This window comes from Akebia trifoliata, chromosome 2 (genome assembly GCF_017979445.1).
Source record: "Akebia trifoliata isolate Shusen 1 chromosome 2, ASM1797944v1, whole genome shotgun sequence".
NCBI classification, from domain to species: domain Eukaryota; kingdom Viridiplantae; phylum Streptophyta; class Magnoliopsida; order Ranunculales; family Lardizabalaceae; genus Akebia; species Akebia trifoliata.
Window position 1 is genome coordinate 22,022,800 of NC_141376.1, and position 22,724 is coordinate 22,045,523.

The 22,724-nt window shown below is 35.9% G+C and overlaps 1 protein-coding gene across 5 annotated transcripts in view; it reads right to left on the bottom strand.

Annotated features, from left to right (window-relative positions):
- NDC1 (NAD(P)H dehydrogenase C1) overlaps positions 1–10,717 on the bottom strand; it is a 30,436-nt gene extending 19,719 nt beyond the window's left edge. For 2 of the 5 annotated variants that reach the window (XR_015175478.1, XM_086432078.1), the window contains exons 1-3: positions 10,524–10,716; positions 10,202–10,398; positions 291–386 (exon numbers count right to left, since the gene is read on the bottom strand). Coding sequence is in view for 4 of the 5 variants with exons in the window: in XM_086432078.1 (XP_086288204.1) it covers positions 291–386; positions 10,202–10,398; positions 10,524–10,572 (342 nt within the window). In the remaining variant the exon portion in view is untranslated. Of the gene's footprint in view, positions 1–290; positions 387–10,201; positions 10,399–10,512 lie in introns of all 5 variants that reach the window. The other 3 variants (XM_086432075.1, XM_086432079.1, XM_086432077.1) reach the window with 3 other exon arrangements.
- Positions 10,718–22,724: the final 12,007 nt, after the last annotated feature.

Genomic DNA, 22,724 nt, shown 5'->3' on the forward strand with positions numbered 1-22,724 from the left:
TAAAATAGATCTGAATTATGTTATTATCATCCTCAATGAAAAGGACAGATAAAAGCAAGGAAATATCTCAAGGAAAACAAAATTTCTCTAATTGGAAAGTTACTCTTTTTAGGGACATAGTGACTTAAGTGGGAAAAAATACTAACAACAAAACATTGAAGCACGGCCTATGGGTAGTTTATCAATAGATAATATCACATTATAGAGAAGAAAGAAAAACAGCCCACATGTGTCGACAAAATAGCTAAAATGATCCCAAAAAAAAATTATCTATTTTTCCTTAAACTTACCTGAGGTTTCTTGTCATCCGGCCATACAAGTGATTCTATTCTTAGAGCTGTATATAAACCTCCAAATCCACCACCTAAGATGCACACCCGTGGCTTCTGCAACCAAATATCACCCAATTTCATTACAACAAAGACCACCAAATTTAACATTCTCCATTAGGATGGAAACACAAGAAAGTTGTTACTGCAGTTAAAGCACAAGGTTATTAATGCTAGCTTCCAAGGCTAACACAAATATGAATTTAAGCAAATATGGGATACCAAATAACTCTAATGATGCAGTGCCATACAAATACACACTTCACCATCAACTTCTCCAACTCACTTAAACTCTATCCACAACTCCACTTCCAACATCGGTTCATGTTGATCAAAAACACTAACAACTCCATTCAAGTTCAACTTTGTCCAAACCATGTGTTTTTGCTAATTCAAGTGTGTTCATATCCGGCTTAGACCCATAGCTTAGTTGGACAACATATTGTAATGTAACTTAGAGGTCTTGAGTTCAAGTCCAACTTACTATGAAAAATGTGTTCAAGTCCTTTTTTGTCTTTCTATTGTTCTTTTAGAGCCTTCAACTCGCACATTCATACAAACAAGGGTGAGTCAATCTTAGTTGCATAGGACTCAATCACGTCAATCAAATTTATATTAGTGAATCATTGATTGCGCTACATTAATTCATTTCTAATTTTATCTTTCATAGTCTTTCCACTCATCCTTGTCAACATCTTGATCTTTACCTCGCTCAATCTATGAACATGTTATTCCTTAATAACCCAAATTTCAGCTCCATAAAGAATATTCTTACCACTATCTTATAAAATTTTCCTTGAAATTTATTGAATCACATGAATGGGAAAAACTCACATGTTTTATCAAATGGTAGAAGGATACAGTTAAAACAGAGAGAAAAGGTTAATTAGATTCATTAGCCCTAATTAGGCTATGTAAGTATTACATAAGATAACTAAACAAGTGAAAAGACTAAAATAACCTTATAGATTTATTTAACATTCCCCCTCAAGTTGGTGCGTGGATATCAACAATGCCTAACTTGGACAAGACATCTTCAAAGGAGATTTTACTAACACCTTTAGTAAGAACATCAGCAAGTTGTTGAGAGGTAGGAACAAAAGGAGTACAAATCTGTCCAGAAACTATCTTTTCTCTAATGAAATGACGATCAACTTCTATGTGCTTCGTTCTGTCATGGTGAACCGAATTTGCAGATATGTTAATAGCTGATTTATTATCGCAATATAGTAAGAAGGGGACCGGCATAGGAAGACATAAATCAGCTAGTAAGATTTTGAGCCAGAACAACTCGCATACTCCAAGTGTCATGGCTCTGTATTCTGACTCAGCACTCGATTGAGAAACCACATCCTGCTTCTTACTATGCCAAGTTACCAAGTTACCACCGACTTTAGTACAATACCCAGAAGTAGACCGTCTATCAGTCACTGAACCAGCATAATCTGCATCTGTCCATGCCTCAATGCGAAGATGACCATGATTGTTGAATAAAATACCTCGACCAGGACATCCCTTAAGGTATCTAAGAATACGATAAACAGTAGCAAGATGAGATGTTCGAAGCGAGTGCATAAACTAACTTACAACACTAACAGCATAGGCAATGTCAGGGCGAGTCATAGACAAGTAGATCAATTTTCCCACAAGACGCTGATATTGGCCAATATCTGACACACACTCCCCCTCAGAATCAGCCAACCTGTGATTCTGCTCAATAGGAGTATCAGCTGGACGAGATCCAAGCTGACCAGAGGCGCTGAGTAAGTCAAGAACATACTTACGCTGAGAAATAAATATACCAGACTGGGACCGTGCAACCTCAATACCCAGAAAATAGCGAAGATGTCCAAGGTCCTTAATCTCAAATTGACGGCCTAAGTAAGTTTTGACCTCGGTAAGGCCATCGGCATCATCTCCAGTAAGAACAATATCATCCACATACACAATCAGAGCAACAGTTTTACCGTGGGAGTGACGCAAGAACAAGGTGTGATCAACAGAGCTCTAATGGAAACCAAACTGATGCATGGCCTTAGTGAAGCGCTCAGACCAAGCACGAGGAGACTGCTTCAGACCATAAAGAAACCGGCGAAGACGACAAACATGTGTAGGAGAAGCAGAAGGAAGAAACCCAAGAGGTTGGACCATATAGACTTCTTCCTGAAGATCACCATTGAGAAAAGCATTATTGACATCTAACTGAAAAAGAGGCCATCCGCGGATAGCAACAACAGAAAGGAGAACGCGAATGGTGATCATCTTGGCAACCGAAGCAAAAGTTTTCTGATAATCAATCCCATAAATCTGAGCATAACCTTTGGCCACCAGACGGGCCTTATAACGAGCAATGGAACCATCCTGATTATGCTTAAGCGTGAATACCCAGCGACAACCAACAGCTTTCCTTCCAGGCGGAAGAGGCACAATTTCCCAAGTTTGAGTCTTTTCAAGAGCAGTCAACTCATCAATCATAGCTGCGCGCCACTCAGGATGAGCAATAGCATCTGCAACAGTAGTAGGAAGAGAAACAGCGGAAACAAAAACAAGAAAACTCCGATAGGAGGGTGATAGTGCAGAGTTAAATATATAATTTGAAATAGGATAAGTACACGTGCGCTTACCCTTACGAGTGGCAATAGGACGATCATCACAGGGAACAGACGGAGACGGAGCTGGAGGCGAGGAGGCGAGCTGGTCGGACATAGAAGTGATGGTAGTATCACGTGGACGTCGAGAGTAAACCTGCAATGGAGGAGAGGACAAACTGACGGGGGGTGGAGAGGGGAACAAGCAAGGGAAGGGGAAATAAAGAAGGAAAATGATCATTAAGTGAATCTAGAGGAAACCACTCAGATTGAATGCCAACGGACCCATTATAATAAGGAGTATGCTCAAAAAAAGAAGCATCTCGAGAAATGAAACGTCGTAGAGAAGGAGGATGGTAACAACGGTATCCTTTCTGGGTAGAGGAATAACCCAGAAAGATACATTTGACAGCCTTAGGGTCAAGTTTAGAACGATTTTGGTCAAGAATTTGAACAAAACAGACACACCCAAAAACACGAGGAGGAAGTGGAAACACGGAACAATCTGGAGAGAGCTTAGAGAGAGGTGTGACAAACTGAAAAACACTGGAGGGGGTCCGATTAATAAGGTAAACAAGAGTAAAAATTGCGTCAGCCCAATAGGATTGGGGCACGTTCATGCCAATCGAAATGGCACGGGCTAACTCTAGAATATGGCGATTTTTTCTTTCTGATCAGCTGTTCTGCTGAGGGGTCTTAACATTGGACATTTGATGCTCAATGTTAGACTCTAAACAAAGTTTCAGGACCTCACTATAGGTGTACTCAGTACCATGATCAGAACGAAAGGTTTTAATGGTACGACCAAATTGGGTGTGAACCATAGCAAGAAATTGCTTGAAGATCCCATAAACCTCACTCTTGTGTTTCATAAGATAAACCCAAGTGGTACGCTTGTGATCATCAATGAACAAGACAAAATAGCGAAAACCAAGAGTGGAAGGACCCCCACAAATCAGAATGAATTAAGTCAAACATAGCAGGTGAAGTAGGATTCATACTAATAGGGTAAGAAGAACGCACATGTTTAGCTAATGTACAAGTTTCACAAGAAAAATCAAACACATTGTTATTATTAAATAAATTAGGGAACATGTGTTTCAAATATCCAAAAGAAATATGGCCTAAGCGTAAATGCCAACGCATTACAAAAGCCTTATTAGATTGACTGCTAAAACTACTAAGCTGAAGAGCAGAATGGGTGCTAGGGGAACCGGGAACATCCAGGAGATACAATCCTTTCACTTCACGTCCAGTGCCAATCGTCCTCTTCAACTCCAAATCCTGAAAGACACAATGAGAGGAATAAAAGGTTACATTGCAGTTCAAGTTTTTGGTAAGACTACTAACGGATACCAGGTTAATAGTAAGTTGAGGAACATGTAGTGTGTTAGTTAAGGATAAAGAGGATGTAACAGGTAAAAGACCTTAACCAGCTATGGAAGACAAGGAACCATCAGCTAGGCGAACCTTGCGATGACCAGAGCAAACACTATAGGTTTGAAATAGAGAGGACATACCGGTCATGTTATATGAGGCACCAAAATCAATGATCCATGGTGAGGAAGTGGTGGAAACACTTTTTGCAGATGCAAAGGTACCTGAGTGAGCGAAAGTAGAAACCAGCTGAAATGAAGTCTCTATCTGATTGAAGAATTTTCCGAACTTGTCAAGCTCTGCTTAGGATAGAGATACCGAGTCTGATGAGGATGTAGTAACAGAAAGAGGTGTTGAATCAGTAGTCGACTGAGAAACTATATGAGTTGAAGATCGTTGAGACTGTTTACTTTGCTAATTAGGATGACCATGAAGTGCATAACATCGAGCCTTCACATGACCTAACTTTCCACAATGATCACACTTATGTCGTTGACGGGTAGGCATAAACCCACTGGGGGGATGTGGAGAAGATAGGCGAGTAAGCATAGCGGAGTGATTTCCCGAAGAATGAGGTAGGACAGCCGCACGACGACTCTCATCAGCCAAGACATACGAATACACTATCTGGAGAGACGGAAATGGATCCATACCCAATAAATGAACTCTCACATACTCAAACCCATCCCGGAGACCAGCTAGAAACTGAAAGACCCGATTCTTATCCAGAATCGACGAATATAATGTCTCATCAAGAGGGTCCTTCCAGGCATAGGACGAGGAATAAAAAGTCAATTCTTCCCACCAAGCACGTAGCTGTGATATATAGGTAGTAACTGAAGAGTCTCCTTGTGAAAGACGAGAAATCTCACGCTCCAAGTGGAAACTTCTGACGTTGCGAGTAAATGCTCTTTGCGGAATCCCATATCTGTTTTGCTGTTGAAAAAAACATAAAGCCAGCCGCAATGTGTGGTTGCATAGAAGTAACCAGCCAAGAGCGGACCATAGAATCATTAGCAAACCAATGGGAGTAAGAACTGTCTGTTTGTGCAGGTTGTTTGTTCGCCCCTGTGAGGTAACCGATCTTCCCTTTCCCTCCAATGAACATTTCAACTGATCGGGCCCAAAGGAGATAATTAGGACCATCTAATTTTACTGTAGTAATTTGAATACCGGGGAAGTCAGTTGAGTGAGAAGAAGAACCACCCAATCCATTACTATTACCAGTGATGGAGGAGGAAGAAGTCTCAGAGGCCATCAAATAATCCGAGTACTTTAGTTGAAAGATAGTTCAAGTACGATGAAGGCACGACTCTCTAGGATAAAGTGACCGCAGCACCCTAAAGGTGACAATACACGATCAAAATAGATAAAAATTGCTGTTAGAACAGCCCCAAACAGCACCTTGCTGTAATCACAAGCCTCCGTAGGTATTCCCAATAACTGTTGAAACCCTCATATACCCCTTACGATGATTGAAATACAGCAAATATTGACATGCTGTAATTTCCAAGAATTATAATAGAACCTATTATGTCGTATAGGGTAGGCCTGGTGTTATCTACTGAAAAATAGGTCACCTGCTGTGATACGAAGAACAGACAGCCACCTACTACAATCGCAGAGGGTAGAAAACCAATTGTTGTGATAAAGAACAACTCAAACAGCCAGCCACTTGTGTCGCACAAGGCATATCAACCACCTGATGGTGTCGTTTGCTCAAAACAAAACTCCTACTGTAATCGCACGGCTCACACAGCAGCCTCCTAGCGTCGTAAGACTTGTACGATGCTGTTGTGGGTGTCGCTATACCTAAAACAGCTAATTTGAGGGTCGTAAGGTTCAAACGATGCCAAGATGAGTGTCGTAGGTCATCACAAGAGTGTCGCAGGTCATCACAGATATCACTGCTGTGATCGTAAGGTTCAAACGATGCCAAGATGAATGTCGCAGGTCATCACAGGTATCACTACTGTAAATATAGCAGCGTTGCTACAACTACAGCCTAATCGCAGGCTTTGAATAGGTTTCAACTCCTTATCGCATCATCCCTATCGCATGAGTATCCGCAGAGAACCCCCGTAGGGGTGATATAAAATGAAAACAAGGGTTTTAGGGTGTTGTTTTTATGTAGAGATGGTCGACTGAGTTTGGTGTAGAAGAGGAAGAAGGTGAAGGTCGATGGAGGCTTTGATAGCAAGTTAAAATAGAGAGAAAAGGTTAATTAGATTCATTAGCCCTAATTAGGCTATGTAAGTATTACATAAGATAACTAAACAAGTGAAAAGACTAAAATAACCCTACAGATTTATTTAACAGATACATCATGTAGACAACATTTACAACTGAACCCCCCTTGTTGGCCATCCCCGGGGATTTATCCTAATACACCCGATGCATGTGGAAGGGCTACACGTGTACCCCCTGGGATTATTCGGGTTCTCTAAGAGGCTAGGATACCCAAGGTATTACAAAAGCATTTACAACCAAAAAACAATGCATACGACAAGGATCTGACATCTAATTTGAAGTGTCTAAGTAACATGTGACCTTAGAGATTGGAATCTTCTATTAAAGGTGTTGTCCCTACTCCCAAACCTCTTTTAGTACTTTGGGGGTTCATCCTTCCCCAATCCATACTCTCAAAATATGGGAACCCACTATTCGTGAAGAATCTCACTCCTTCCATTATATATAAGTATTTTTTATTTATTATTAAATAGATAGTGATTATTGTATGTCCTCAAAAACAAATATTGCAGTGAAATATTGGTGACTATTGCAATTAGAAGAAAATAGTAGTACAATAATGGCAATTTTATAACATTGTTGCAACAAAATTAATTTGAAACCTTCAAAGTAAACAAAGCTTCAATTGTTAAATTATATATTGAATATTTAATTACTAATAAATAATGTTAGGGTGTCAAAGAGAGGGTCTTCGGACTTCTTATTTGGGTTTACCTTAAGGTGCGAAGTACAGGAGTAAGACAATTTGAAATTTGGTGATTAAGCAAATGAAGAAGAGGTTGAGCTCTTGGAAAACTAGATATCTATCTGAGGGAGGGAAGCTCACTTGAATTAAGAGCATGTTGGCGAGTATTCCGGTTTATCATCTATCTTTGTTTGACATACCCAAGTGTGTGGAGCAGAGATTGGACAAGTTAGTTAGGGACTTTTTGTGGAATGACAAAGATGGGGCCAAGAAAATGCATCTTGTTAATTGGAAGGTGATCTGCGAGTTAAAGAAGAATAGGGATTTGGGAATTAGGGGTTTCAAGGTAGCCAATCAGCATGGTTAGGAAAGTGGCTTTGGAGGTTCGATACTAAGTCTTCTAGTTTGTGGCGAGGGGTAATCAGGGCCAAATACGGGGAAAAGCAGAATGGGTGGGAGAATGAGGAGGCCAAGACTTCTTATGGGTGGAGCATTTGGAAAGGTGTTTTGAGAGTTGGGTTAGACTTCAAGAAGTGAGTGAGGTTTAAAGTGCGAAAGGGAGATAGGATCGGGTTTTAGGAAGACTAGTGATGTGGTGACACTGCTCTCGGCAACCTCTTTCCTTGTCTTTTAATATGTTTTTAAAGAAAGGGCTCTCGTGTAAGGATTTCTTAAACCTCGAGGGAAACGAGCCTGCGTGGGATCTGGGATTCGAAAGGGATTTTAATGATTGGGAACTCTAGGACCTTGCAAACCTAACAACCCAGCTTGAACTCTCTTTGGGATGCTACGGAAGACGATTAGAATGAGTAAACCCGTACTGAAAGGTACTATCTTCACTGTTAACTCCTTCGTGTTATAAGGCTTTCAAAGGCGCCCACTTCTGTTGCATACTTCTCTTCTTCTTTAATTTGGGGAACGAATGTTCCTTCCAAGATGCATTTCTTCACTTGGTTATCTTCTTTGAACAAGTTACCCACGCTCGATCTCTTAATCAATTAGGGTTTTGTGACTCCAAATTTTTGTGCCCTTTGCAAAGTAAATAGAGAGTCAATTGATCATTTATTACTTCACTGCAAGTTTTCTTTTGCCATTTGGTGTCATTTCCTTGGCCCTTTCAAAGTGTTTTGGGTGTTCCCAAACTCGTTGATCACTTTGTCCCAGAGTTAAGATCTTTCTTTGATCTTGTGGAAAAAGAAAACTTTAAGGAAGTTTCTTCCTATAGAAAAACATGATATTAGTCTATTTTTTTTATATGTGGGGGTAGTTATGTAATTTCTCTAATTATTATATAAAACACAGAAATGGGTCAATCGACCGTAATTGGTTCTTGAGCAAACTTCTTTTTCTTTTTTTTCTTCTTTTTCTTCCTCCCTCTTTTCTTCTCTTAACCTAATTTCCATACAACTACATGGTATCAGAGCACAACAAAGATCAGGGAAAAATATTGGGATTTCTTTTCAAGGGAAAAACTCTCATTGGGCTGCTGATTTCAGCATGATGTCATGCTAACATCACCCCTAATCAGCCATAATCATTTGAAAACCCTATTTTTGTTGAGATATCAACCTTGCGAGTCTCATAGACTTGTTTCTGGAGAGTTTTGGTGTTGTTTGGTGGGTTTTTTCCTTTTGAGTTACAGGTTGTAGAGCAGTTTTCGTTGAATATTGTATTTCTTAGATATGATGTTGTTCCAGTTTTTCAATTCAGAATCCCCAAAGACGGTTGGTCATTTTTGCTCCTAGAGGCTATCTACAACCCCTATTTGTGGATCCAATGGTTGTGGTATGTGTTTTATATCCTCACATTGAGTTTGTTGATGGTTCAGGTGCCCTATTCCTATGCAATCCAATTTGTTTCTCCCCTTCTTTGCTTCATGCATCTTTTTTATTTTAATTAACCTTGTTTCCATGTTGATTCAATTCTAAATCTTCTATTTTGGAGTTTTGTGAGGTTACTTTATGATGTAGCGGAAGCGTGTGAATCAATAGCTTCAATTGATAAAAGTTATTGAGTTTTCCAAGAGTGGAGTAGGAACCGATCACCGAACCACTATAAATCTGTGTCTCATTGAATGGTTTGAATATCTCTAACTTTTACTCCTGCATTTTTATTTTGATTGTGAATCTGATTGTATGTGAATGTTGATTACTTGAGATTAAAATTGTTTATTAAAAAATAAAAATTGGTTAAAAACCTATTCAACCCCCCCCCCCCCCTCCTCCCTCTAGATTTTTCATTATAGTTATTTCATTGACCCTAATTGATTCTTCTTCTTCTTCTTCTCTTAACATAATTTCTATACAACTACAATTCCATTTTCCACTTGTTGGGGATTATGGCTGGAGAGGAATGGACGAGTGTTCAAAGGGGTGGAATCTTCTACGCAGGAGATTGTGCTTAATATCATTGGGTTATTGTTCTTTTGGTGCAAATTATGCCCCAAGTTTAAGGGTGTTTTATTCAAGGATTTTGTTTTTAGATGGGATTCACTTTGTAATAGTTAGGCGTTTTTTTCTGTTTTTGGTTGGTCATCTCGACCGCCTTTGGTATCTTTTCTGAAATTAATAAAGTTATAATTATCAAAAAAAAAAAAAAGTAATAAATAAGAATATTGATCAAGAATTGTTTTGTTGTAACTAATTGGAGGTGGTGAGTAGCATAGTAAGTCAGTGATACCAGTAAAGCCATAACAATAGAGTGAAAAAAATGCAGCCAAACTATGGATATGGGATGAGCGAAAACATAACTAAGCTATGTATCATGGTGGAACCATGATGGTAATTTTCAAGGCACAATTTACTAATTAAAGTATGCTTACATTCTTAAAAAAAAAATAAAAAATTGAGCTTCACTTCCTGCTCCATGTTCAATGCAATTAAAAACAAATTTTTTCACTCTGTATTGGAAATTGAATAAAGGGATAATTTAAGTTGACGCAAATTAAAAGATAATTTTTTAGGGGGCAAAACCTGCTTATCGGGCCAGGCATATGATGGCGGCATTGTTTCTCCATCGGACGTCCGTACAGTCCCTTGGTTGCTCCATGATGTGTCTGATGCGGCAGAACATACTCTTTTCGTGGGAGATGTTGATGTGAATGAAGATAATTTGGTTGCTTTTGTTCTAGAAAAACCAGGAAATAATCTAGACCAACACCCTACCCCTCCTGGAAATAGGAAATAGGTTGAAGATAAGGTTGTGAGAGATGAGATTAAATCCAAAATTAAGAAGAATTCAGATAGCAGAGAAGATACAAAGTAGAAAAGAGTGTGTGAGAGACCAGAAACTCACGTGGAAAGGGCAGCAGTGTTGTCGGAGCAAAAAACGCAAGCGGAGCCATCTATAGAAATGAAATGAAGGAGATGAATGAATGAGGTGAACAACCGTAGTCGGCAAAGGTGGGGTGGTGGGTACATTCGAACTACGCTCTGTGTCCATGTGTTAAGGACCAGTACGGACCATGGACGTGTCAAGTTTCGGGTCGCTTCCTAATAAAATTATAACCAGAGTCACCATATTTTTTCGGTGTCACGGGTACAAGTTGATTGGGATTTTCAAGAATCAAATGGGAAAAAAATATTTCAAAATTACTATTAAAATAAGGAAAAATTATGAAAAAAAATTAAAAAAATAAATTATTTCTTAAAAAAAATCAGAATTATTGATAATTATAACGAGGATACTAATTCGGTCATTAAACGGCCGGTCAAATTCTCTCTCTTCACTTTTCTCTCTCCTCTTAATTTAAAAAAAAAAAAAAACAAAAATTCAACCCAATCAAATTCTCTCTCCTCCTTTTTTTCTCTTTCCTTCCATTTAAAAAAAATGAAAATATTATTTTCGACCATTAAATGGCCGGTCAAATTCTCTCTCCTCTTTTTTCTCTCTCCTTCCATTTAAAAAAAAATGAAAATATTATATTAGACCATTAAATGACTGGTCAAATTCTCACTCCTCCATTTTCTCCCTCTTTCCATTTAAAAAAAAAAATGAAAAATATATTTGGCCATTACATGGCCGGTCAAATTCTATAAACATCTACCACTTCATTCATGATATATTCGACCATTTTTTTTCCATAATTTCTCCTATTTTATAAACATCAAGATTTTAAGATGATCTAAGATCTTGATCTTATGATCTTAATCCTAAGATATTGATGTTGATCATGATCGTGATCGTGATCGTGATGATCAATTTTTTTTAATTGATTTTTCTTCATATTTAAATCTATTTAATGTGATATTTGGTTTAGTAAGATTTGTCTAAATATTATTTCAATGATAGATTTAGTGGTTTTATGTGATTTTGTTTACTAATTTGATCGGCCATTTAATTGTTGAATATAGGGGAAATTATGGGAAAAAAATAAATAAATAAACTAAATTGATTGATAATTATAATGAGGATACTAATTCGACCGTTAAACAAAACCGCATACAACTACTAAATCTATCATTGAAATAATAGTCAGACAAACCTTACTAAATCAAATATCACATTAAATAGATTCAAATGTGAAGAAAAATCAATTAAAAAAAATTGATCTTGATCATAATCATGATATGATCTTGATCACGGTCTTGATCTTGATCATGATCATGATCAACATCAATATCTTAGGATCAAGATCAAGATTATAAAATCAAGATCTTAGATCATCTTAAAATCTTGATATTTATAAAATAGGAGAAATTTTGAAAAAAAATGTTCGAATATATTATGAAAAGAAGTGGTGAATGTTTATACAATTTGACCAGCCATGTAATGGCTGAATATATTTTTCGTTTAAAAAAAAAAATGGAAAGAGAGAAAAAATGAGGAGAGAGAATTTTATAGAGGAGAGAGAATTTGACCGGCCATTTAATGGCCGAATACAATATTTTTGTTTGTTTTTAAACGGTAGGAAAGAGAAAAAAAAGAGGAGAGAGAATTTTAAAAAGGAGAGAGAATTTGACTGGGCTGAATTCTTGTTTTTTTTATTTTTTAAATCAAAAGGAGAGAGATAAGTGAAGAGAGAGAATTTGACTGGCCGTTTAATGGTCGAATTAGTATCCTCGTTATAATTATCAATAATTCTGGTTTTTTTTAAGAAATAATTTGTTTTTTTAGTTTTTTTTCATAATTTTCCCTTAAAATAAAAAAATCCTTCTGAAAAATAACATATTATATATAAAATTTAACTTAATTATAATGTGTTCTACTAAAAATATAATTTAATAACCTTTTTTTCAAAAATTAAAATTCATCCTCTATACAAGTAATAAGCTTTAGAATAATGCTCAAGTGACCTCAACATTGTATTGCATATCTCACTTTCCTAGTGTGGAAGTGTTTAGGAACCATAGCTGCTTTTTCACTTATATCTCAATGAAAAGCATTTATGGTTCCTACTCATTTTCACATTAAGAAAGTGCGATATGAGGTACAATGTTGAAGTCTTTCTAACACAACTTCAAACTTTAAGAGATCGCCCATTTTAAGTTCCAATATTTAGTTTATATAAAAAAAAAAAGGGTTGGGATCCATTGACTCCTCAGAATGACTCATGAAAAAAAAACACATGATCCCAACTCTTCAAACACAAAATCCAATGCTTGAGATTTGTGAGTATCTTGATAGGACATAGACACCCTTTTTCAACATGAGGATGCAAAAAGGGAAGTTCCTCAGGGACTTTATAAGGAGATTTCAAAAATATGTGATGTTTATGGAAGGTGGCAAGAAGATAGTTGTGATAGTATTTCACAATGCTCTACCACCAGAGTCCAAGCTGAATAAATCTTTGTTAATGAAAAGACCAGATACCTAGGTCGGTCTTGCAGCCTAGGTAGAAAAGTTTATAAAACTAAAAGATGACATCTAGATCCAAGCGCAAAAGGTAGAGGTCATCCATGTTGTTTCGAATCCAGAAAAGCAAGCCAATGTTAAGCAAGCAAAAAAAAGAAGTTCAATTGAGTACCAATGGCTTTGTATAGATTCTTCCAAAATCAGGAAGTAAATCTGGGATCCCAGTCTTATACGATAGAAACTGGTACTCCATGCAGTCGAACTATTTTAGCTATATATATCTGGTTCAGTCTGTCGACACCGAATAAGACTCGAATCGAAATGAAGTATGTCGATTTCGTCAATCGATCAATAATCACCCATATGGTGTTTGCCTCATCACTGGCTCTCAGTAACCCTATTACAAGGTCTATAGTCACATGCTCCCACTTCCATTCCGCTATAGGTAATGGTTGGAGTAAGCCTACTGGGTTGCGGTATTCTACCTTGACTTGTTGACATGTCAAGCATCTACTTACATATTCTATGATTACCTTCTTCATACCCGAAAATCAAAAATTTCTTCGTAGATCTTTTATACATCTTCGTACCTCCTAGGTAGATATAATATTGGGAACGATGTGCCTCACCCAGTATATTGGACCTCAACTATGAGTCCTGAGGTATCCACATCTTGCCTTTGAATCGGAGAACCTCATCTAATCATTTCGACCAATATAGGTCTGTCAGGCCTGTAGCTCTCAACTTATATTATTTCACATATTCATCTGCTTTCTAGGCTTCTTTAATTCATGCTATCAACTCATTTTTAATCCCCAATGTACCCAGATACATGTGTGGTATGTACCTTTCCCTCAAAGTCTCAAATATTGTTTCTATGGATTGCTTAAACAACTGTCATTCTTTTACCATCATATGAGCTACAATATTTCTACTAACCACATCGACAAGTGCATTGGCTTTCCCTAGGTGATACTCAAGGGTAAAGCCATAATCCTTTATGTACTCCATCAAATGTCGTTATTTCATATTTAATTTTCGTAGCAAGAATATATACCTGAGGCTCTTATGATCAGAGAATATTTCAAACTTTTCTCCGTACAGATAATGTCTCCAAATGCTTAATGCGAACACTATAACAGCTAATTCAAGACCATGAACAGGGTAATTCTTCTCATGGTTTTTTACTTCCTAAATGTGTATGCTGTGACCTTCCCAAATTGCATCAATACAGTTCCCAAACCAATCTCGGATGCATCAATAAAGATTGTCAACCTTTCACCTAGAATCGGAGATACTAGGATCAGAGTGGGCATTAATCTTTTCTTCAATTCTTGAATTGCAGTCTCGCACTTGTCATCCTACTCAAATCTGACATTCTTTTGCATCAATCTTGTCAACGGTGCAGTAAGAGTGGAGAATCCTTCAATAAATCTTCTGTAATAGCTTGCCATCCCAAGGAAACTTCTGATATCTGTTATTATCTTCTGTTGTTTTCATGTCAGCATGGCTTCAACTTTGGAAGGGTCTACTGTTATTCCTTTACCAGACACTACGTGCCTTAGGAATTTCACTTTCTAGAGTCAGAACTCATACTTGCTGAACTTGGCATATAGTTTATATTTTTGTAAAACATGTTGTGTGGTCTTGAGGTGTCTCTTGTGGTTTTCCCTTGACTTAGAATATATCAGGATGTCATCTATGAATACAATGACAAATTTGTTGAGGTGCTTTCAAAATACCCGATGCATAAGATCCATAAATGTTGTCGGTGCATTCATCAGACCAAAAGGCATCACTAGCTACTCAAAATATCCTAGTGTAAACACCCCATTTTTGCACTCGCCTGATTAATCAACTCGTCAACTCGATTGCGACGATTCCTAATGATGGATGAATATTCCAATGTTTTTATTTGTTACTAAATATATTTCAGAAATTCAGATGAGGTATCTCAAACAAACAAAACTTTAGAAATCACGCTATGCTAGAAAAATATGATTCATAATGTAGAAATCATCATTTTTTAGATAAAAAGAAGTTTTACGATAAAAATCACTAAAAATGACTAAATTACCAAAATACCCCTAACATCAAAAACATCCCTAGAGCCTACATTACGCTTAAAAAAATCCTTTCGAATACATTAAACAGTAAATTAAAATCAAATAAACTGTTTCGTCAATTTTCACCAAATTCAATAAAATTACAAAAATGCCCTTCAAAGGGTCCACGATCATTTCACATCAAAAATTCGTAAGTGACACAAACTTATAATCTCATCGAATTCCTTACAAAAAATCAATTCCAAAACATCGAAAAATGACTTTTGAGCACAAAAGTCCTCTTCGGGAGTAAAATAGTAATTTTTCGATTTTAACAATTTAAAATTTTGAAATTAATAATTAAAATATTAATTAATGTAAAGTGAAATCTTAATTAAAATTAAAAATTTTAAATCAATCAATCAAACTCTCAGGCAAAATTGTTGATGGTTGCCTACTTATTTAAGTGGAGCCCCCTGATATTTATTAAAAGATCCATCCATCTAGGAGCCTAAAGAATTAAAATATAATTAAAGGAGGTTTTCCAAAAATCAAAAATATATTCTTTCATTGTACGTAAGAATTAAAATCCTATTTTAAAGAAACCTAGTCAATCAAATAAGACTTAAGTCAAAACCTTCATTAAACCCTAATTCACCTTATCTAAAAGAAATCTAATTCTTCCAAAAAAAATCTATAAATATGAGCCTCCACAAACCAATCTCGCAGGTCAAAATAAATCATAGAAAAAGTAGGTCAAAAAATCTCCCTAGCCTTCTCCAAACCCTAATTTTAAAATCCTAACTCCCTACCTATCATCAAAACCCTAGTTTTTATTAAAAAAATACCCAAAAATCCTTCAAAAATACCTAGAAATCTATAAAAAAAAATCAAGAAATACTCAGATCTAAGTAGAAGATACTTCATCTTGGAAATCAGAAGTGGATCCAGTAACGGAGGAAAAGTAAGGAAACTCGTATAATGACGCTTCCCGCTAGTACTGAGGAAACAAATCGTTGCAATCATCTAGGTATATTTTTACTTTTTTATTTTTTTTAGGTCTTTTAAACAATGTAATCCTTTTTGGGAATTAGTATAGACCTGCGTTTGTCAGGCGGAGTTGGTGCCTAATACCTTCCAACCCCGTAACGTGATCCTCGAACCATAGTCTCTTTTTATTCGTAGATTAGTTGCTTTCATCTATTTAGAGTCAATATTCGGTTCCTACATAGAAATAACTAGGTGGCGACTCCCAAACCTCACAAATCAAAAGTGGATCCGCACACCTTGCGGTTCGAGGGCGCTTTTAGTGGCGATTCCACTGGAGATTATTGAGGATCAAACTTGAAAAACCCCAAGTATGAGAGTAGTGTTAAAACGATCTAGTTTTTCTTTAGAATGTTTTTATTTTTAGTTGTTTATTTCTCTTTTTACTTTTTGTTTTTATCATTCTTTTTTGCTCAATTATTGATCATGTGTTTGGAATTTTGATATTTAGCTTTGGCATGTTATTTTCTATGGTTCAATTAAGGGTCATTTGGAATGACCCTAAATAATGTAAGATTTAAGGAAGTTAGTTAAGGATGGAGTAATGCTTGTTGAATCGTAAAGCTCATTTTTTTTAGATGTATGATTTGTCCTTTAATAGTTCTTACTTAAAAAAAAAAATTAGGCATGTCTAATATGTCCTCGAACAGTATGTTTTTCAAAAATTAAAAAAAGAAAAATCTTTTCATGTTTAGGAATGTGATTTGTTTTTTTTTAATAGTTTTAATTTTTTTTAATAGATGTGTTCAATTTTTTAGTATGCGAGTTGTGCTGTCTGTTGACAGCAAGAAAAAAAACAAAAAAAAAAAAATGGAGGGAGATTTTGTTAGGGGTGCTATTAGCAAACATCATCTACTCATTGTTTTAAAATCAGTTTTAGGGATGGTGTGCCCCTAGTAAAAACTCATTTTTAATTGCCAAACCATTAATGTTTTTAATTTAATGGGTGGTGTGGTTTTACTAAAAACATTATTTTGGTTTTTAAACCCTTATCGTTTTAATCGGTTTAAAAAAAAGTTTTTTTCCAATTTGCTCCATCGTCTTCGACAGAGACTGATTTAGTCTCAGGCTGATTGTTGAAACCAGCCTGATGGGTTTAGAGTTATTGTTTTAATCGATTTAAAAAAAAAACCCTATCTTCTTCCAATTAAGTCCATCATCTTCTATAGGGACGAGCTGGTTTACACTAGAAATCGATCGATATAATCTCACAATACCGAACACTTTAAAATTTTCATCCCAAGCGATTTATGACCCTAACACTCAAGAGAATTTCAAATTTCTTTTATAGAGTTTGGAATTGTCAGATCCTATTTGAAACCGACTTGAGTTCGATGATTTCATCAAATAATATTCCCATCTGTCTAAGAAATTCAGAGGGTTTAAAGAGAAAAAATTCTTCTTTACATAAAGGATGTGTTGTTGGTAACATCAATCTTTTTTTTTTTTAAAGGGGGTGGTGTGTTGTTAAATTTTTTTTCTTTTCTGTTATCTCCTTCTCCAATGGAAACAGCAAGGAGAGTAAGGTGTCTTTCCCTTTCCCCCTTCATCTCTATCTCTCTCTCTCTCTCCCTCTTTGTGTGTGTGCGATTTTAATAGTCAAACATCAAGTAATTAAATTGAAAATGGCGAAGAGAGAAAGAAAGAGACAACGATTTTGGGAATTCTTTCGGGATTATTAATGCCATACCAATTGTTACTAACATAATACCAGCTAAGTTACTTAGTTTGACATATGGGGCATTTGCAGAAGTTGGTGTGGCAATCTCTTTTTTTTTATTTTAAATATATAGATCAGTAACATAATTTTTTTTTTGCTGGCATCACCCCTTCTGTGCCCATGGTGTTGAAGAGATGATGATATTTTCTATTTGCCACACTAACTTTTATCTATAACACATCGTACTTAGATTATTTGTTAATTATGTTTTGATTACAAATATATGAGATGGTGTGACAATAAAATTTTTTTAGGTTTCTTTAATAATTAGTATTTTTTTTTAATTTGTGTCTTTTTAATCTGCTTTTAAAACAGTCTTTTCAGTTATTTTAATTTTTAAGAATTTTTTTTTTTACTTTGTTTTGTTAGCTCATTCTTAAAAAAAAAAAATATTACTCCTATCTCAGCAATTATCACACTATCCTCAATTCAATATTAATTAAAATCTCGATTTATTTTGAGTTACCCAAAGTAACCCCTGATTGGACTATAAAAAAAATAGTCTCTTTTGTTTGGACTAAAAATTATGTGCTTATTTCAATGATTGGATCCAATTATTAGTCCTTGTGTTGATTGCCTATCTAATGAATCATAATCTTGATTGAGATATGTGTTTGATTGCTTATTTTTTATCCTAATGTTGATGTGATGGGATATGATTAAATTGGTATTTGTCTTGATTAATATTCATGTGGTATCAATGTTGTGATAATATGATCAGGCCCATGGGCCCATTTGTTTGGAAAAAGGCCCCGGACACACCCCACCCTGTTTTGCACACACCACTAGCACGTTTATATTGTTGCATTGCACACTTGCATGTCCCTTCTAGCCAATGTGGCACTAGTGCGTAGCCTAGTCTTTTTAGAGATGCGACGTCATTCATGAAAACCACAACTCCAGTCACGTACCTTAGGGTATATAAAACTGGGGCATCAGTACCGCTTGATCAGGTAACTCTGAAAGGTATATCAATGCACCCAGGCTGGAACGACCTGAGCCTTTGTCTTATTGTAAGGCGCAAAATCGCATGTCCTAATGCCAACCCTAGACTCGTACCTATACGGTATATCAAAGTTAATCTAAGTTTATCAACTACACTTCTTGATTAAAATCAGTGCCTAAGCGAGATCCTGCCCCGATGTACTATAGTACAAGGGGGATAGACTACGTCTATTCTAGACGAAAGGTGACTTAAGAATGCCCTTGCTCAGTATCGTGCACCATCTCTCAACTGGGGATTAAACTAACTAATTTTGACTTCAGAGATTTGAGTTGGAGTCTTAAATTATCACCTATATGGTATATCAAACCAAGTCACCACGTACCGTCTGATTGAGCACGCTCGAGAGGTATATAGGTGCACTTAGGCGATAGTGGCTAGATAAATTGCATTGCACGTAGTAAACCTAGAGTCTAGAAGCCTTCCTATAAGTCACGACCCGAATTGACCGTGGGTGTTCCCGGATTGCTCTATTTAATCCAATTAAAAGGTAAGTGGGTGGACCGGTCTACATCGCTCCAATTGAACCCGCAATATCGATTCAACCCAATAGACTTAATTGATGAGACATATTGGTCAACATCAAGTTAAATCGAATAGCCCAATTGGTAAATGGATCTTATGGATTAACATATGGATCGGTTGAACTAATTGGTTTAAAAATATTGGATGAAGTGATACAAGTGAAATATTCAGATCCATTGGGTCGAACCGACCCAAACTCAAATGGGTACATAGTGCCAATCACTTTGTATCGGCCAATTTAATTCAATAGACTGAATATTTCATACTTAACAAGATCAGTAAATCATCTTCATGTAATATTTCTTGATCAAAATATTCATTGGTTAGAGATTTTGAATCTAGGAGTTAACTTAACATATACTATCAAAAGGAACCTCTATTTGTTAAAAGACTATTCTAGGGTCTGAAGCTAGTAATCCACCTTTATTGGGGCTTTCAAGATTATCATTGCGTCTAAACTCAAGCGTCCATCTCTTAGTTAGAGTCGTAAGTCCAGTCGATTAGAACGAACGTCAGTACCAAGTCAACAGGTAGAAATGGCTTTAGAATCTGAGCTTACAGAGATCCATAAGATTTTGACAGCCTTTGCCAATGACATCAACAGTATAAAAGACAAAGTGGAAGTTTTAGAACAAATTTCAAAATCACGGGCAATCCCCTTGACGACCTAAAAGGAAAAAGGGTAGAAGTTTGAAAAAATCTTGAAAGTGGGACTTAAAGTAAAACTGTAGGACTTTATTATGATCATTTTTAATAAAATTTGATTTTACCATTGGATTCATGTTGATCAAAAAACATATTTTAGCCTGTAAGCACGCTCAAATGCGAGTCCGAACATAAAAATTACAAAATCCTCGATTGTTGAAGTCGGACCAAGCTAAAATAGTGACTTTTTGCTAGAGTAAGATTTATTAAGATTCAATTATACCATTAGGTTCGTAATGAAAAATTATTAAACATGGACTATTTACTTGTCACTTTTGGAGTCCAAAAAGTCGAAATATCATCAAAAATGAAAACGACGTCAAATTTTAGGGTCCCATTGGGCCAAAAATGTAAATTTTTGTTAGAGATAAAATTTATAGAAATTGACCATATCATTGGACCTGAAATGAAAAATTAGACAAAATAGAGTATTCATTCGTCACTTTTGGAGTTCGGATGGTCAAGTTATTGTCGATTGAAACAATAACAAAATATCGATTTCGTCCCAAGATTTATATAAATAAATTTTTTAAAATAATTTTCACTATTCATCGTTTTAAACGAACAAAAACCAGCCGACTTGTTTTTATGAAAAAAATTTACTTTTCATCCGATTTTCAACTTCAGATTTATCGCGAACGAATCATCGTCAACTTCCGACGCAAAAGGGAGAAACGTCTACAGCCTCGTTCTTTACAAAACTCACCCAATTTCCTTTCGTTTTCTTTTTTTATTTACCCTGTATCGTCAAAAAATAATCGTATATATATACGGGATTTTCGCAACTTCGACCTCAGATTTCAACTGTTTCGAGATCAAACCATCCCCCGTCGTAGAAGGGAGAAAAGACGACAACGTCGAGATCTTCAAAACCACCGGGTTAGATTCAAAAATTAGTCATATCGAAGTTTGAATCACCTCGATTTCCATGTCGGTTGCCTTAATTTCTGTGTATGTGCTTCAATTCCGTCGTCTAGAGATTGTAAGGAACTTTCAATTTCTATTAGTAATCGTAGATTATAAAAATTACATTTAGGATTTTATTAAAAAGTTGTGATATGTTTCCAAAAATATAGAATTTAATTGGTTATTTCAAATTCATGTCAAAACTTGCATATTTGATATATTTAATTGTATTTTATAACAAATTATACGTGGATAGGATATTTCACCAGATTTTGTGTTGACCAGTTGGGTTCTGTGCACTGCTCGTATCCCATGTTGATAAAAGTTTTGTAATTTTTCAAGTTAATTGAAAAAAATGAATTTTAAGGTTTGAAAAATGATTTAATATTCAATGAACTCATATTGAGTTGATGAATATCAGAAAATAAATATTTTGTTTGAGAGATTGAAAATTATAAAAATCGAAAAAGGGAAAAAGGGTATGAAATGGTAAAATGTCAGAGTCACACTCGATGGGTGATGTTTGCATTTTATATTGGTGTGTTGTGTGTAGGTTGGTGAACGGATATCCAGGGATAATGTTACTGGTTGCATGTTTATTTACTTTCTGTTAGCGCAATACGCTGTTTACTTCCTATTTCATTATTTATTTTAGGTCGGATAGCCACAATTGCATGGTAGGAAACTGGATATCCATTCTCAACCTTGTATTGTTAATTTCTCTATTATTTTCAAATGAAAATAATATATATATATATGTAGCTATTTTGTGAGCTGTTAAAGAGTCTGTAAATGTCTGAAGAGATAGTGCGTCATATCATCCAAAGTGGTGTACTATCCTGGGATGTACGGTAAGGACCACTAAGCTCATACGTGATTTGGAACGCGTATGAGAGTGGAGTCACAACTGGAATCCGGGTTTATTCCTCTCTATCTTTGTTAGTGAACTTGTAATGTAAAGGTGGTCGTATATAAATGGTTTGTATATTTATGAATCACATGAACGCCTGATATGCATAGACGAAGATAATTAGTCAGTGATCACTAACAATCTATAGTAGTCGAATGTTCTGACACATCGAAAAGAGACCCATTACTTACGGTCACGTCAAACGGTCAGTTTGAGCTGGTTAAATGCTCCCGCAAGTATGGTAAACATTGACCAACCACAAAATCAGAAACTAATATTTTATTATAAAACATCATGTCTCGACTAGAAACGATCCAGTCGTGAATCCCAACTCTCTAATTTCACTACTTCACCATTGTGTATTATGCATCTATTGTCTTATTTTGATATATAAAATGAAATGCATGTTTAACATTTCCATTTGATCAATTAGATTTGTATAAAAATGAAATGTTATAGTGAGTATTGCTAATGATGTAATGTAACTTTTAAAATGTTTAGTTGCTCATCCTTGACTATATGTACCAGTTAATCGTAGTTTTTTTCGTAAAATTTTAAATATGTTAAAATGATTTAGTATGTTTATTCGTTCATATTAGGAGAGGTTATTGGTAGAAATTGTTTGCTTCCCTACTAGGTAACCATTGTTACTCACCATTTCCTTCTCCATTTTTTAGTTTCAAATTCAGAATATGGGGAGGTAGGTATAGAAAATGAGTGAGAATCATCTGGTGGGTCAGATAGACAGCCAGAGTCCGTCACTTGGTGAGTATTGAGATTATACCCCCTAGTGGTGTCGATTTGTCCAAGAGTATTATAGATTTTGTTCTGAGCGATAGGA